The sequence below is a fragment of the Rhinopithecus roxellana genome, chromosome 3 (genome assembly GCF_007565055.1).
Source record: "Rhinopithecus roxellana isolate Shanxi Qingling chromosome 3, ASM756505v1, whole genome shotgun sequence".
Lineage (NCBI taxonomy): Eukaryota > Metazoa > Chordata > Mammalia > Primates > Cercopithecidae > Rhinopithecus > Rhinopithecus roxellana.
The window spans coordinates 26,686,827-26,704,737 of record NC_044551.1 but is presented as its reverse complement, the minus strand read 5'-3'; the positions used below and the strand labels follow the sequence as shown (position 1 = coordinate 26,704,737).

Genomic DNA, 17,911 nt, shown 5'->3' with positions numbered 1-17,911 from the left:
GTGAAATAGAAAGAGAATTGAAAACATGAGCAAATAACATGTTACTATAAAAAAGGCAAAGCAGATTTATGAAAAAGAATCATTATTTCTAGAAAGTTCAAAGGTGATCACTGAAATTAAAAATGCAACAGATAGCTTACAGAGTAAATTGAACAGGGCCGATGGAAAAATCAGCAAATCATAAGGAGATGTGAAAATAACACACATTATAGCATAGGGATGGATAAAATAAAAGAGATTAATAGATTAAAAACACAGCATGAGAAGGTCTAATATATGACTAAATGTCCAGAATAGAGATAATGGGAAAAAGGCAATGTTTGAGAAAATAAGGATTGAAACTTTCCCCAAACTAATTAAAGAACTGAGTCCTCGAGTTGAGGAAGATCTATAAATTCTGAACATGATAAATAAAAAGAAACACATAAGAAGAGATATAACAGAAAAGCTGCGGAACACTAAAAGTGAAAATAAGATATTGCAAGCAAAGAAAAAAGACAATTACTAACAAAGGAATAATGATTCCCAGCTCTTTCAACATAATGCAAGCCAGAAGACAGTGGGATAACATCTTCAAAATACACAAAAAACATTTTAATTCCTAAAATTGTATATCCAATTAAATATTATTCAAGAACCTGGGTAAACTAAAATATAGTTTGATATTTTAACAGATATTTGTGTGTGAAAGCCTCATACATTTCAGTTAATGAACACTATTTTCCCCATTTTTTAATATACCAAAAAGTAATAATGTAATCCTACTTATTCTAAATAATTAGGTAAGAAATTGTACTTATTTTGAAAAAGTTTATGCAAGAAATTAATAAAAAATATTTCTAAAATCATTACATCATAGAAATAAAATAATATTCCATTATCATATAACATGATTTAATTGGAAAATACTCATATTTTCTACCCCCTTTGCAATACTACTGAGTAAAAGTATGTCTGGTTGTCTCACAGAAAAGTTTCCGGGCAAAGAGGAGAAAGCGGTGCCATCGTTAAGCAATGGGAGGAAAAGTACTACAGCCTGGGATAGAGGACAGTTTAGTTCTGGTTCTAGAGCTGGGAGAAACTGGGTCTCAGTTTTCTTCTGAATGAAAATTGTGGCTTCAGAGGAATCAGCATTTTCTCACAGCTCTTACAGCTCTGAAGCTTGAAAAATTTTTAGCCAAATTCTATAGGATGCCACTGAAATGTCTGTCCTTCATAATCTCAGAACCAATAATCAAACTAGTGGGAAATACTTCTAGACAGAATTCATAGCATATTATATAATACATTCTTGCAATATTTTCCCACAAATATTTATTTTAACTAGGAAGTTTCCATTCTGATTCCTCATTTCCCCAATCCTAAGAAATCAGATAACAGAAATACTTGTTTTAAAAGATGTTTGCAAAAGTGACAACTTTTTGCCAAGAACACTCTACGCTGGTTAGGGGATACTAGATGCCTGTCTGCCAGTGTTCCCAACAGTAGCAAAGCAAATTGCTAGAGTGTCAAATTTTCAATGAGTTTTTTTGTTTTGTTTTGTTTTGCTCTGTCATTTGGAGACCAGACTGAATAGGCACAAGCAAGATTCTGGGTGATTTTGCTGCCTTGTATTAGCTACGTTTTTCTTCCTCATGCAAAAATAAAATAGGAATCTAATGGTACTTATTCCTGTGGCTATGTCTGGACTATACAAAAGGTATCAGAGTCCCAGGTGAGGCCAGGACTGGCTGGTCCAGAGGCTGAAGGGAAGGATTTCAGAAACAGCACTGTCATCCTTTCATATGCCTACCTCCTCTGTCTCAATTTTAGGTGTATAATAAATGTTCTCTTAAAAAGCATGCTGGGCAGAGGAAATAAAATATGTGGTATGGATGGTGGTTAAATATCTGCCCTCTAATACATATAGAATTGTTTTTACATTTAAAGTCAAATCTGAAGCTGATTTAAAAATCCCTACAGTAGGTAAGAGCTAAGAAACCTTTTTCATGAAAATATGACCTTTGGTTAACTTTCCAGACCTGTTCCTCTGGCAAGTCTAAGATGGTATTTTAACCATGTTACTACAAGCAACTATTATTGCTTATTGTAACAATGACCCCTGATTGATAAATAGCTCTGTCTGGTTTGAGAGAACTATAAATACCTGATGGGGACACCATTGCTTTCGATGACCTGAATGCAATCATTGTTATAACTGGACCTATAATGTGTGGCAATTCTAGAAGCTATGCCTGTTGACTGTTCCAAGATACATTAGGTGGTGGGGGCTTGAAGCTTACAAGCCAGGGTAATGCCCGTATCCACGCTATGTGGATCTTACTTCCTTATACTTGAGCCTTCATCTGATGCGTGAAAGAAGAGCCTCCTGACAGCTGGGTGAACCGTGATGTGGGACTACCACAAGGTCTCCTACAGAAGCTGACCGCCTGACACTGTCCTCTGGCAAGCTAAGGCTCTTGTCTTGCTGAGTACACTGTGCCAAGGGTGGCCTATGGTGGCTAAATGTCTAAATATTTAGTTGAATCTAAACTAAATGGGAGGCAAGGCACCGGAATGTTTAAATTTTAATGTTTCTTTTGGTTTCAGGTCTATATGTAACCCAGGATAAACACCATATTGCTAAAGTCATAAAAAAATTAATTTAAATAACATTTTAATTCATTCAAAAAACTGTAAAATGTTCATTGAAGCCACTCTGTGATAAATAGATTATAAGATAGGAAGAAGACAAATAGGGGATACAGTTAAGTGGTTAGCACAGTTATCAGTGGATCTGGCTCTACTGAAATGTATTTTGAGGACAGAGTTGACCAGGCTTGCAAATGGATGTGATGAAAGGCAGAAAGAAACTGAAGCATCCGGGAGATCAAAGTTTTGGCCAAGTAAAAAGGTAAATAGTGATGCCATTTACACAGGGAAGAACAGTAGTGGTTATGATGAAGTGATAGAAATGATTGTGAGAATAAACAGCCTTCTACTCTGCATTTAGATTAACCAAATGAAAAGTACTTACATTAGCCAGTGCAGGGATATGATGCTTTGAAAACAGTGATAATGTGGAACCAGTTTTATAATCAGTATTATATACTTAGCTCTTCTTACGGGAAGCAGGGATGAATAAAGAAGAAAAAGTAGGAAAGTCAAAACACAGTTTTAAGTGTGCAGCACATCATGTGTTAAATTGAAACACCCCCAAAGTTCAACTTTCTTCACTGTTCAAGGAGAAAATCCTTTACTATATACTTCAGGATAAAGGATTTGCAACTATATGGTGCTTGAGAAATATGCTATTGCTGTAATTTAACTCACTGTATGTGGGCTTCAAGATGCACAGTGGCATTCCAAACCAACTTTTAAAGAAAATTGCATGGAATTTTGAAGACATCAGGAGCGTTCTTAAAAGTTATGCAGAGAAAACGGATTTTTGATAGTTATGAATTATATTTAGTGCTGCCAGATTGCAGGGAACGCTCTTTTTGCCTCAGTATGGTTAAAATTACTGTTGACAAAGTTTTAATTTAAAATTTTAAGGATTTAAATGGAAGAATATAGGTCACAGAATTTTCATTCACTGTGTAAGTATGACTACTGGCAGAAAGCAAGCTTTGTTAGTGAGGGTCCAATTTTGGCCCTGGAGTCCATCTTTTCTGTAGTAGTTGGGAATTGAGTATGTGTTAGTGAGAATAATTTGGCTCTCAGTCAGTCAATCAGTGGACTGAACACGCACAGTTAGAAACCTGCCTGGCACACAACAGAAGCTCAGTTCAGAAAATACTAAATGCATTTGTGAGACAGACTAGAGTCCACACAAATCAGATATTACAATCAAAAGCTGGAAGGGATCCGATCTTTCCTACCAGGTTGTAGATTTAGATAGATTTGTAATAGTACAAAAATACACTACACAGCTTCAAAGTCTAATTCTACAATTTTCAACCTGTTTCTTAAAGGTGAAAAAAAAAAGTAAATATTTGTAGAGCCCACTGCATGTAAAAAATATTTTAAAGGTCCTTCCCATTACCAGAAAAACTTGAGAAATTACAGTAGACTTTTAAGTTAAATGCTGTATCTTAAAACAACTAAAAGTGTATGGTATGTAGGCTACTAAATATCAAGACCACACTTTTGAACAATATTTAAAAAGTATATATTTTTTTTCATAAATTTGAGTTGAATAGATTTCAAATCAAGTCTAGGAATGAAGATGAAGCATGAGCTTCGTGCAAAAGACAGCATAATGATAGAAAGGCTGTACCTTTCCCCATAGAGTGTGTGGGAGCGTCATCAGGTTTGTGCTGTTTGGTGTCCTCTTTGTCCTCAAGGACTTCCTCCAGCTCTAGAATCAGCATGTTCCTCCACCAAATGATGAATGTAATGGATAATGTTTACATGTGCGGCACATATTCATGTGCATTCCTTGAATTTTCTGTAGCCCCAAAATATTGTGGAAATAAAAGAATGTGACAGAAATGTGGGGGGAATATGCATTAGGGGAATAAGGGACTAGACTTTATAATAATAATAATACACTTCACAGGCATGTAAATAACTAATAAATCGTACACTGGTAAGTACAAGCATCAAAAGCTGTGACAACAAAGAAACCAGAAATCATGTGCAAATATCAACATGCTTGACACCCTCATCCCTGTTTCTAGCACTTACAATTTTGTCAGGTCCAAGAGAGTGAAAAGAAGATATCACTGAATCTGTTCCAATGTATAATCTTTTTGAAAGTTAATCATTTGCAAACCTTGAATGCAGGTGTGTTATAATGGCAAAGTTGAAAATGAATGCTTTAGAGGATTTCACCCAATTTCTTATGTAAACCAGAGCAGAAGGGATGATTCTCAAAAAAGAGCCCAAGTACATTTGCCTCAACATAAAATAGGACTGATTAAATTTCAAACTCTTCATTTATTTTGTAGAGCAGAAATTTTAAATTCCTTATTGCTGTTCAAAATTAGCAGCTTAAATTTTATTTATTATTGATGCACATATATAGGTATGCTACAATAATATATATGTGTGTAATAATATGTATTCATTAACAGTTAATTGGTTACTATAAGATAGAAATAATTTAAAATTTCAAATATACCATCTTCTAGCATATTCAGAAAGTATCATTCTGGATGCACGCAGCTTGGTCGTGAGTTGCTCCCTGTACAAGTGCCTGCTCCTCAGAACACCAGAGACACATCTCTGGACTTCAAACCTCCAAATCTTACTTCATAAAGCTGACTTCAGAGAGATTTCCAAACATACAAAGGGCAAGGAAGGGACTGGATCCTATTAGGATTTCATTGTGATTTTATTTCTAATAGTTGTACAGAAGAATCCTTTATGAGCGGAAATAAAATATCTTCAAAGCAAACTGCTTTCTTGGAGAGGCTCCTAGAGCCATATGTGAGGAAAGAGATAGTAAGTAGGAAGAAAAAAAAAGGGAAATTTTAACCTAAGAAAGAAATAGATATGATTAAAAATACACAAGTATCAATCATCAAACAGTACTTAGCTAGTTTTCCACACAATTTTTTTCTTCTGCTTCTAAGAATTATTTACCATATGAAAGTATTTTGGCAGGCAAAATGAATATCAATATGAACATAGTTCATTTGAAAAGCATATATATATATATAAGGTGAATAGAAAAGTACCATAACTTTCTGAAGATGGAGTGAATTTTCTTTGTTTATTCCTAATTTTTAGTTTTTTAAAATCTTTCCTCTGCCTGCACTCAGTCATTTTCAGTGAAAGCCAAGTCACTTTCAGGCACCTGGCATACACTGCACACAGAGGCACGGAGGCAGGATCAGCCATGTCAACTCAACACAATTGTTTGAAAAGTTGAAAAGTTCAAAGTATTTATTTAATGTCATGCAGATAAACCCAAGGAAAGAAACACATTTGACAGATAATTCTAGGTGACTGAGTCTATACAAGCCCAAGGGGATGTTTTAGGATAAGGGTGAAAATTAACAGCTTAATATTTAAGTTAAAAGTAAGTTTGATTTACTTAATTAGGAAATTAGATGAACAAAATGGTCTTTTTGCCTAAGGAGAAAGTTCCATTTAATATCTATCCTACAGTGAAATCATCAATCTGTCTGGTTCTTTGCCTCCCAAAAATACGAGATGGAAGGAATGTTAACCCTTGATTTTATAGCTAATAAGATCTGATGTGGAATCTGACGAGGATGGGAAGGTTGGCACCTTCTACCTCGAGAATAATGTCCATTTTGTACCAAGGAAATCTACCGGTTTTCTACTCTCTAGCAGGTCATTCACTGACAGATCCAGTTCTTACATATATATTGAGAGAGAAGTTGAACTAGACCAGGATTTTTCAAACTTCTGGTCATTGTGTTAAGTGACAAAATTAATCTACTGAGAGTCCAACAAGCATTTAAATGCAAAATGGATTTCTCACTGTAGGACAGAGAAGTTTGAAAGCCCATAAATGTAATACCATACAGTTTTCAACACTTTTCTACTTATTTCCAAATGGCTGGGTCCAAGGGGTCCATTTTCAATACTTACTTAAAACAAATGCAGAAAATTTCAGACACACAAAATCAGAAGGTAATCCCCAGCAAGTTGATGGACTAGCTAAAATATAAAATTACTTCTTCCCAAGTGCCACCTCTAACTTCTCCAAAACTAGAAAATGTGTCTGGGGATTAAGTGAGTGTTGGATACAAGAAACTACAAGCTTTTAGTATACTGGGGATCCTTGAATGAGGATGCTTTAAAACCTGTGGGGGAGGGGCTGACTTTGCTGAGCTGTAATGAGAAGGCTGGACCTGTGATGAGGAATATAATAGGTTTTAAGCTGGAGGAATAAAAGGCACAAAATACAGTGACGTAAGATTCGGGATGTAGCACAGACTTAGAAAAATTCAATCAAAGGAAGCAAGGTTATTTAGAAAAATGGATTATCCCACGTCTCTACCATAATGTGCATAAGAAGAGCCTGGTGTACCTTGACATAATGAGTCCATGTCAAAAGAAAACAGGAATCAAATGAAGAAGCTTCTACTATCAAAAATAGGGCAATTTGAGCATCAATAAAAAAATTGCAATGGATCATTGAGTTTAAAATGATAATTAAACAACAACAGTTCTTCATTGATCACCTTTATGAGATGATGCAAAACCACTGAATATTTTAAAAACTGGAAAATAAAGGTAAACAATTATGTACTACTCCTGCCTTTCCTAAATAAATTGAACTTAGGTAAACTGTAAAGTCAACATTTATCTAAGGAAGTCCAGCTAAGAGATGAAAAGGGAAAGACCTTCTGGAGAGGCTTAAGTATGCCAATATTAGTGGATACAAGAATGTGACTCTAATCAGTGAAAAATGTACATATAATGAATTATTTTAATGTAAAATTTATATTGTGTTTTCAGTGTTACTCTCATTTTCTAAACAGGAAAGTTGGGAAGTGTTTGTTTTGTTTTTATTTTTTTCTTCAAAATAAATCATGTGTTACATGTGTAACACTAGTAGGCTAATTAGTAAGTAGTGAAGTAGGTTTAGTCCAACATCAGCTGGTGAGGACAAAATTATCTTTAAGAGCAGGTAAAACCGTACGAGAGCACTAGGGAGTAGAAGTGATATGGTTTGATACTTTAGAAGAAAGGGATGCAGCTCTTGGGCTTTTTCTCCCTTTTTGCTCCTACTTTTCATTATATCTCAGAAAATGAGGAACACTACAGCTAAAGAGAATGAAGTAGGTAGAACACAAAGCCACACTGAAGAAGGATTTGATTTTTATTTTTCAGAGAACATTCTTGGATAGGCTCTCTCAGGAGAAGAAAGTTAATGGGGCTGGGTGCAGTGGCTCATGCCTGTAATCCCAGCACTTTGGGAGGCTAAGGCATGCAGGTCACTTGAGGTCAGGAGTTTGAGACCAGCCTGGCCAACATGGTGAAGCCCTGTCTCTAGTAAAAACACACACGCACACACACAAATTAGCTGGTCATGGTGGTACGTGCCTCTAATCCCAGTTACTGGGGAGGCTGAGGCAGGAGAATCACTGGAACCTGGGAGGTGGAGGTTGCAGTGAGTTGAGATCTCGCCACTGCACTCCAGCCTGGGCAACAGAGTGAGACTCCATCTCAAAAAAAAAAAAAAAAAGTTAATGGGCAACTGAGGGTAAATGATGACACTGAGGCCTGAGAACTTCAGAGTGTAGGGTTAAGAAAGGAATTCAAGAAAGCAGTTGCTTACATTTCTAGGAATAATAGTTATGTATCCCTAGAAATATTTGCACTTTAAAGCTACTATGAAAGTATCTCATTGAATGTTGTCTTAAATTGCTTTAAAATTACTACTTAAATAAAGAAATAATTCTTATATGAAAAGCAGAGAAATCTGAGAAGTCATCTGCAAGGGGGAAATTTTAATTTTTGTTTTGCAAATTAATTAAAACCTGTCAGGCCTCAACTTCCTTATCATTGAAAATAGGTAATACTACTTCTTTCATAAGTTAGTTGTAATAATTTTAAAAGAAGATTAAAAAATTTTAACTCATGAAGAATTATATACATTTTTGAAATCATTTTAAGAAAATATTTGTTGAATACATCAATATATACTGAATATCAATGACAGTCTCCCCCTTTCAGCTACAGAACACTTAATCATGACATGCAACTTACATTTGGTATCAGCATGGCAAAGTTATAGTGAATAAGTAAATTAAACCTATTAAGTTCTAGAAGAACATAATTAGATCTCATGTGGTAGCTGCTTTATGACATTGTTTTTTCATATGCAGATTAACAAATATGGCTGTCTGGATTTAGTAATATTTTTAAGGCTCTGACATCTGGAAACATCATACTGGAAAAAAAGTGTTGCTAATAATAAATACATCACATCACTGACCTCTGAGTGATTATGCAAGACACTGACTTAATATTGAATGCATACTATAGTGTTACTCACAAATTATGTAAACCTGAAGCTCTCCAGGTCTCAGTTTCCATGTCTACAAGCTTGAATATTAATAGTACCTACCTAAAGTGGAATATTAATACAATTAAATGAATAATGCCCACAGAAAACATCCAATAAATTTTAGCTATTTTATCTTTATTATTATTGTTATGAAAGCTTGTTATTTAACTTATTTCTAATTTAACTGGATACTTAATTAGTGATAACCCAAAGTAATATTTCCTTTTACATAATACGTGTTAATGGAAATTGTTACCATGGAAATGCTGAATAAGACAGGAAAAGTCACAACAAAAACTGGAACTTACACTGAATTTTCAACTAGAATATTTTCATAAGGTTTCTTCAAAAATTTGTCCGTGTTTGCATGTAATCACTTTGGATGATTTCTGTTCTTTCTTTAGAATAACCAACATGTACAAAAGCTTCCATTCAGACACCTGTTCTTGCTGTGAGCCTTTCCAAGGTTGTTCTACCTCAAATGCCCTTCCTTCTCCTCTCTGTTCTCCCATGTCTCCTCTTCTACAAATCCTTCCCCAAATATTGCAGTCTATGATGATTCTGCCTTCTCTTGAGCCCCAACATGTCATAGGTAGAAAACTTTACGTGGCTTACATCTTCCTTCTCAACACAAGAGTACTTCCCATCTATCTCTGTATTTTCCAGAGCACCTTGCCAGTACCATGCACACACAGAGTAAACATTTGCTGAATGAAACAAAAATAATAAAACCAGTCCAGAATGAATTCCAGAATTAGAAAGGAATTTAAAGATCACATAGGCTGATTTCCTACCCAACGCTTCCATCTTTCCACATCCTCCCTCAGATATTATCTCTGCTTGAATAGTTCTCGTAATAGAGAACTCACTACCACTCAAGATATCTATTTTCAGGAAGTTTTAAACATTAGGAAGCCATTTCTTGTTTGGGATACTGGAAGTCTAGCATTGTTGCAATTATCTTGGTATTAATTCCAGCTCCATTTAGAACTATCCATCAGTGATATAATACTGATAATGGCCAATAATAATTCTATATATATACCTTTAGATAGTACTTGGAAAACAATGCTTGGTCTGCATATCCTAGGGTACTGTACAATGAGGATTAAAGATAGGAACTTTGTGAAAAATTATGCTTTATATGATTTGGGCCTAATTTCCTATACCTATAGAAGACTGTTTCAAATACTAATATTAAAAATAGCTAGTTAAAATTAGACACTATACTTCAGAGATGCTAACAGGAATTGAGAAAATAAAAGATGGAAAGTTAGTATTTCAGTTAATAGTTAAATATGTAAATTTATAATTTAGCTACAAAAACTAATTTGGAACAACAACATATATGTACTTTGAGGGGTAAGAAAGTTAAGGGGTAAGCACACAAAAACAGGTTTATTTCTTTTAAATGAAGGCCAGAATGTTTCTTAATTAAAAAAAAAAAAAACGATTAAATGTGAAACTAGAGTTAATCTTTGAATTGGTTGTGGTGGTATTTCCTTGAACAAATGTTTTAAGAAGCAAACACAGTCTAGCAAGACACAGTGATAAGAGTTGTCACTGCTCAGTCTTTTATTTCAAGGTTACTTAGCTACGGTCTTGGGATGACCTTGGAAATAGGAAAGAATGTCAACCATTTATTTGCTGTTGAGCAAAGGAGAAAGGAGAAAAGCTTAATAATTAAATACCAAATTTTGGGTGAAAAATCATTTCCATTATGTATTAGTCTGCTTTCATGCTGAGGATAAAGACATACCCCAGACTAGGTAATTTATAAAGAAAAAGAGGTTTAATGGACTCACAGTTCCATGTGGCTGGGGAGGCCTCACAATCATGGTGGAGGACAAAAGGCACATCTTACATGGCAGCAGGCAAGACAGAATGAGAGCCAAACGAACAGGGGAAACCTCATAAAATCATCAGATCTCGTGAGACTTACTCACTACGATGAGAACAGTATGGGGGAAATGGTCATTATGATTCAACTATCTCCCGTTGGGTCTCTTCCACAACACGTGAAAATTATGGGAGCTACAATTCAAGATGAGATTTAGGTGGGGACACAGTCAAACCATACCACATTACTAAGAAAAAGAACATAACACCTGCTAAATGTAACTGTAGGAATATAAATCTAGTAATGGGGTACTCTAGGAATAAAACAAAATTTAGAAATGGAGAGAAATAACTTTTAAGATGAACACATAAACAAGGGAAATTTGCAAGAATAGATTTAGCAAGTTAGAACTATTTTGTTAGAAACAATAAAGGTTACCTATATCTAAATAATAGCATGGAAAAAAGTGAGAACAATCAACAGTAAATATTAGGACATTCTTTTTGACTTACAAATGTCTTTTCTAAAGTTCTTCTCTATCACCTTACAACTATTAGAGTTATTCCTGCTGATAAAAGGAGTGTAATCTTACCTAGCAATCTTGGAGCAGTTTAAAATACTATTTAAAAATGAAACAAAATATAAAATTTAAAAAAAAAACAGGAATTTCATTTAAAATGGGAGATCATTACACGCAATGCATACCTAATAATATAAAACATAAAATGATATAATAAAGAACAAAATTATTTTGGGTGTAGAATTTTTTTTTCTTGAATAATTTATCAATGTTAGTCTGGCAACAAAAGGGATACCGGGGTAACCCAGAATGCTTGTTGGGGTTTCTTTCGTTTCTTTCGTATTTACTTTGATGATGTATTCCAGATCCTAATTTGGGTTAACTACAGCTTAAAAGAGTTGGTATCCCAAGGAGAGGTAGGTAAGGAACAACCTTTTAATCTTTCAATAGTATTAGAAGGTCAACAAGGCTGGGGTGAGGCGTGGGTTACACGAAAACAATGAATAATGTCACCAGGCCACTCCCTGCCATTCTTCTTGTCCGGAAAAGAAGACGTATTACTTTTTTTTTTTTTTTTTTTTTTTTTTAATAAGCAGGCTAGCCTGTCCTCTGGATCCTACCAGCATTATCCCTTTAGGAATGCAGAAACTAAACATCTGCATCTAGCACATGGTCTAGCACACACAGTGGGTGCTGAATCAATATTTTTTGACAGAATATTATGTTTGACAGAATGAAATTTTTTTTATCATGTCTGACATATGGCAGCCCAACTAAAATGACATCTCCAATCATAATCATGGACAAAGTGATCTCCTTGACTTGGAAGACTTTTTGCCCAGAGCAATTCAAAAGTTTTGTCAAGCCACATGGTTATGTTAAAAAGTCCCAGATCAGTACTGCGATCAAGAATAAGGGCAGCCAAAGACAGCCCCAGGACAGCAGTCCACTGTGGGTCTGTAGAAACCACACAGAAGGATGTGGAATGGTACTGAGTGAGCCTGTGGGTTGTCAGTGACCTTGTATGCCCCCAAACAACAATGTCAGTATGTATTTACAGTCCTCTTTAATTAAAGATTATTTCACTACTTAAAAATGGAAACAAAAAGATATCTCTAGAGTGTATTTCTAGGGCCCACAGGAGTGCTAAAGTGAAAAAAAAAAGTGATAACTCTGAAAGAAACCTGGGTCATTTTACAACTGCCCCCTGGCACAAGGGTCACAATGGTAATATTCACTGTGGAGACACTAATGGAGATAAGCACTTCATTCATCCATCCCATTTATTATACCATATAAAGTGCTGTGCGGCCCAACAGAAAGACCGCTTCCTGCATAGGCCTGAGTGATACAGGTTGATTTCTCCTTCTTGTCTTCCTCTTAATCCCAAGGATACACTTTCCTGAAGGAAGTAAATTTTCCTTTCTTTTCTTTTTTGAGACAGAGTTTCACTTTTGTCGCCCAGGCTGGAGTACAATAGCATGATCTCGGCTCACTGCTACCTCTGCCTCTCAGGTTCAAGTGATTTTCCTGCCTCTGCCTCCCAAGTAGCTGGTATTACAGGCATGCGCCAGCACGCCCAGCTAATTTTGCATTTTTAGTAGAGACAGGGTTTCACTATGTTGGTCAGGCTGGTCTCAAACTCCTGACCTCAGGTGATCCGCCTGCCTCAGCCTCCCAAAGTGCTGGGATTGCAGGCATGAGCCACTATGCCCAGCCTTGAAGGAAGTAAATTTTCAAAAGAAATTTGAGCAAATAAGTAGGTTGGGAAGTACTCACTGACAAATAGTTCCAGGAACAAAGAAAAGCATAAGGGGAGCAATGAGAAACTTATCCACATAAAATGAAAGTAGCACAAAGGAGAGATAGGTGAGAAATCTAAGACAGGAAGGCAAATGAAAGGTTTTAGATTTTTTGCTGTATCTTTTTCTATTCCTTACTAATAATCTTGTTTAGCTAGCTTAGCTCTGGAGATCAAGTAGGCAGGTATAGACTAATGTAGGTCAAATTTCTAAATAATTATTTCCACAAACAGAAAAGCCACACTTGGAAGAGGAGAAGGGCTAATTCCTCTTCAGAGGGAGAGAGAAAGAAGATTCTGTATGATAAGAACTGCCAATTAGTGAGTGTCAACTATGCCACCAGTCACTACACGAGTGTTTTATACTGATTTTCGCTAACGTATGTGGCATGTATCATCATGTGGATTAACAGATGGCAAAACTAGGAAGTTAAGTAACTTGCTTTAGGTTACAAAGAAAAGAAGTGGCAAAGCTGGAATTTTAACCGAACTCTGTAACACCTAAGTTTGAGTTTTTTTCCACAACACTGCCAATGACATACATTTGTGCAGTGATACAGGAATGACAATATTATATTTCTCTTCAGGGAGCAATTTCCCCAGACTGTATTTTCTATTTAGCTGTGTCTGAATTATTGATTTGTTTATAATTGCTACCCTTTACCATAAAGATATATGTTCAATTTGGGGAGTAAGAAGCCTATCAGCATGATCGTTTTCTTTATGACAACTGTATCATATATCAATTAAAATAAACATAACTCCGTAACAGCCTGGGCAGGTGTTACTAAGTACTATAATACTACATTTAACACCTGTGAGAATCTTGACAAAAATTACAAATTATATGCCAGGTGAGAAGCTGTTTCTGAATCAATGAAGCCTGTAAAAAAAATCAAAAATCTTAGTATACCATACCAAAATAATGTACATATCCACCACCACAGAAAGAGGAGGCCAAAAACAGACTCACCAGTTTGAATAAGAGTAAAGCAATAGGAAGTAGAACCATGGGGTAGTCTCTTAAAGGATGAATTGCCCACCTATCAGATGTACATCAAACTTTACAATTTCTAAGTAGCTTCAATAATCAAAAAGTTCTATAGAATATGTTTCTACTTGTCCAGTCAAAGAAGGAAAAGGGCATCTGTTTTTCCTTCTTAGAATTTAATAGGGTAGGGGGAACACAGTCTCTCCAGCAGAGCAGTTACCTTCAATAACATGCTGTTTCTCTGGTTACAATGAATAAGCTTTTTGCTGCCTCTCTGACAAAAATTACCCATATAGCATTGGCATTGTAGTGGGTGAAAAGATGAGATGAGCTGAGCTTTCAGTAATTTGTTTAATTTTATAATCAAATAGCAATTGTAGTACAATCTCATAACCTATCAACCTTTCCCTCTCTTCCTCAATTGTGCCGCAACATTTCGGAGAACAGAATCAACAGATGCAAAGACTTTCACCATGAACCTTTTGAATACTTGAAATTCTAGTGAAGAAGGAAGGTAAGATGGGGCAGAGAGCTTGAGAGCTGGAGGGACTGAGGTGCAAGAAAAATCATAATCAATTTCTTATCACCATGGAGAGGAAAGTCCACAAAATTTTCACTTCTGATTCTGCTCAAACGGACAAGATCAGTTGTCAACTTTGCCTGACATTATCTTCATTTAGGCAAGTTTTACAAAATGACTGGTTGGGCCCCACTTCATAGAAATTCTAATTTGAATAGTTTTAGGTGAGGCTTACATGTCAATGTTTTAGAAACTCTTCAGATAGTCTAATGTGCAGACAAGGTTGAGAAACACTGAAATAAAATAATTCAGAGACACAAATAAATGCAAACCATATTAGTAAGGTTTTAACATAAACCTCTTCCAAGACTTAGGAAAGGAAAGGTGGCAGAAAAATTCTAAGTGAATCTTGTTTTTATCCCACTCCTGTAGAAAAACAACACTTACTAGCAGTGTACACTGTGCTACTCACAAGGTTAGGTACCAGATACATACAGAAGCATGAAGTCAGACATTAATTCCTCATTTTACATCTGAGGAAACGGAGTGTCCTATATGTGAAGGAACTTCCCTAAGGTCAAAGAACAAAGACAGAACTTGATCCCAGATCTGTCGCAACTCCAGAGCTTTTTACCTTCTCAATATCTTCTGGAACATTCCTTTTTGTACTTGATAACTTAATAGTAGATACTGGGCACTGCCTTTGTTAGGACACAAAGTATCTCTACGCCTTCAGAATAAAGTGTGCCTTTAGCAACATTTTACACTGCAGAACCTCAGAGGAGTTCATTATAAGGGATTTAATCCATAACTCCTGGCTATTAGCTACCTGACAATTGGCAGTGAAAAAGGGGGAAATACACAAAAAGACTGGAAGAGCAGGTTGTGACAAGTTTCAAATGAATGAATGAAAGTATTAGTTGATTAACAAATCTACATGGGTATATATACAACATACATATATAATACACACACACACACACTTTCTCTCTCGCTCAATATGCCCTGTGTTGGTCAGGGAGAACTCTTCAGGGCCTAGACAATGCTAGACATAAGAAGTTTTAGAGAGTTAACCATGTCTAAGTAGCAATCTAATTGCCAATCCAGAAAACAAACAATGTAAGTAAAGAAAAATATATCAAAACATTACTTTTACAAGGCAAAATTAGGAAAAAAACTCACAACCCAGAAACATTATGAATAAGACATATTCTCTAAAATAAACTGAAATTAGGTGTGTTTTTAAATTAAAAACATTAGAGTATTTTTTAAATTATAAGTTCAGTAGAGTTTTTCAAAAAGATGAATTTAGTAGCTAATAAAAGACAACTCTCCCATCCATGGCAGATGGTCACTGTGACATCCTAGGACTGGAGTCATTTATTATTACATGTCAGAGCTAACAATACAAACTTAATGGATTATTAACTTCCCTTGAGATAGAAAGCATATTCTCAAATTTCAATGAAGAAATCAAAAAGTCAGAAAAAATAAAAGAAAACCATTTCATTCTCTTATAAAGTCTAATGTATTTTCAGGTTAAAACTCTGTAATTAGATTAAATATACAAATGGTTAAGAAAAAATTTATAAAATTAAACAAAAAAAGGAAGGGCTAGGTTATTTTTATTACTCCAACAATATGACTTCATATCTTTCATAATTGTAGAAAAAGCTTGCTTTTTGCCGCTTTAAAAGAATATTGAAAATTAAGATAATTTAAAATGTTGCATATAAATGTATGCCCTTTACTTCCTATATCCACAAATGGACATTTCCAATGTTTTTCAGAATTTAAAGCATTAAGAAGTTTGGTATTTAGAATGTCAGCAGATATGCTTTTGACATGATATTACATTAAGCAAATAAGCTCAATGTAATAATTTTCTTAGTTATATTTATTATGCCCATTTTATTGTTCAACTTATTTACTGTTAAACTTATTTTCATTGTATACCTCTTTTAGCCATACTTTTTAATTTTGTGCATGTGTGTGTATGCAAATGTACATGTGTGCATGTGTGTGTGATTGCATGTGGCAATGAAGTAATATGCATATTCATTTTACTCTGGTTCTCAGCTCATAACTTTTTTATTTTTAATTTTTGGTACGGTCAGAATGAGCATAAATGACGATAAACAGTCTCTAAGATATAGTTCTTGATTTCTTTTAAAAAATCTTTCAATGATTTTGTAACTTTTTATTCTTAGAAAGGATTAGGACAATGGTTCATTACCTACCATAATCTGTGATTTTACAGGACACCAAATACAGCTCTTTCAGGTTTTGTCCTTCCTTTGCAATGACCTCCACACACCTGAAACATACAAAAAGTGGTGAGTTATACTAATGCGTTTCAAGTTAAATTGGCAAGGGTTTGAATATAACAGGAAGAGATCAGCATTTGGTGAATGCCACAGCTTCTTTCAAGGTTTTGCAGGAAAGGTATTATATTCTCTGCTTTAAAGTCAAGTGCTGTCATACCTAACTGACTTTATTTAAATACATTTATGACTAGTGCATCTTTTAAAACCAAAGAGCTTAGAAAGAAATATTCTCATAAGGGTAATGTTACATTTGGTAATAAAACACTAGTAAACATATGCTGCTCAATGAATATATACTATTTATATAATTAAATAATAAAATAATTATAATAGAACTGTAGAATATAGATAGATCAATATTATAGGTAGATGGTTATACACTCATGGTTAATGAGCTCATGGTTAATATGCTCAATTATTAATGATGGAATTAGGTAACACTGAAATAATATTTTTTGCAAAATTTTATTCAATTTGATATCAAATATGTTCTGAAAAGCTATAATTTTACAGATTAAAGATGAAAGAAAATATTTACACATAACTTTAAAATATCTTATTCTTAATATTGTAAATAAGTTGTTGTAAAGGTTTAGGCCATTTTAACAATATAGATACAGATACGTAAGACTGTCTTTTCTGGTTTCATTTAAGTTAAAAAAATTTTTTTAATGGTGCACTCTGATCTAATAGGCCTAGTGGAAGTTGCATTACAGAATTGAATGAACTTTAAAAGTAATGATTAACAATATTATCCATTTTGTGGCTCAGTTTCCTATAATATCAGAAAAATTTGTGCAGTCATACAGACACACAGGCAAATGCACCCTTCGATGCAGTCCCTCCTTTAATCTTTATAAATAACAGTTAAGTAAAAGGGTAAAAGCAAAAAGAGTCATTAACCTTTTCTAGGAAGTAAGGATCAAGTAATTTGATAC

General features: G+C 34.7%; 1 protein-coding gene across 3 annotated transcripts in view; it reads right to left on the bottom strand.

Annotated features, from left to right (window-relative positions):
* Nucleotides 1-17,911, bottom strand: part of FBXL17 (F-box and leucine rich repeat protein 17) — a 555,353-nt gene that overhangs the window by 147,088 nt on the left and 390,354 nt on the right. For all 3 annotated transcript variants that reach the window (XM_030927142.1, XM_030927140.1, XM_030927141.1), the window contains one exon: nt 16,887-16,963. In XM_030927142.1, the coding sequence (XP_030783002.1) occupies nt 16,887-16,963 (77 nt within the window). The remainder of the gene's footprint in view (nt 1-16,886; nt 16,964-17,911) is intronic.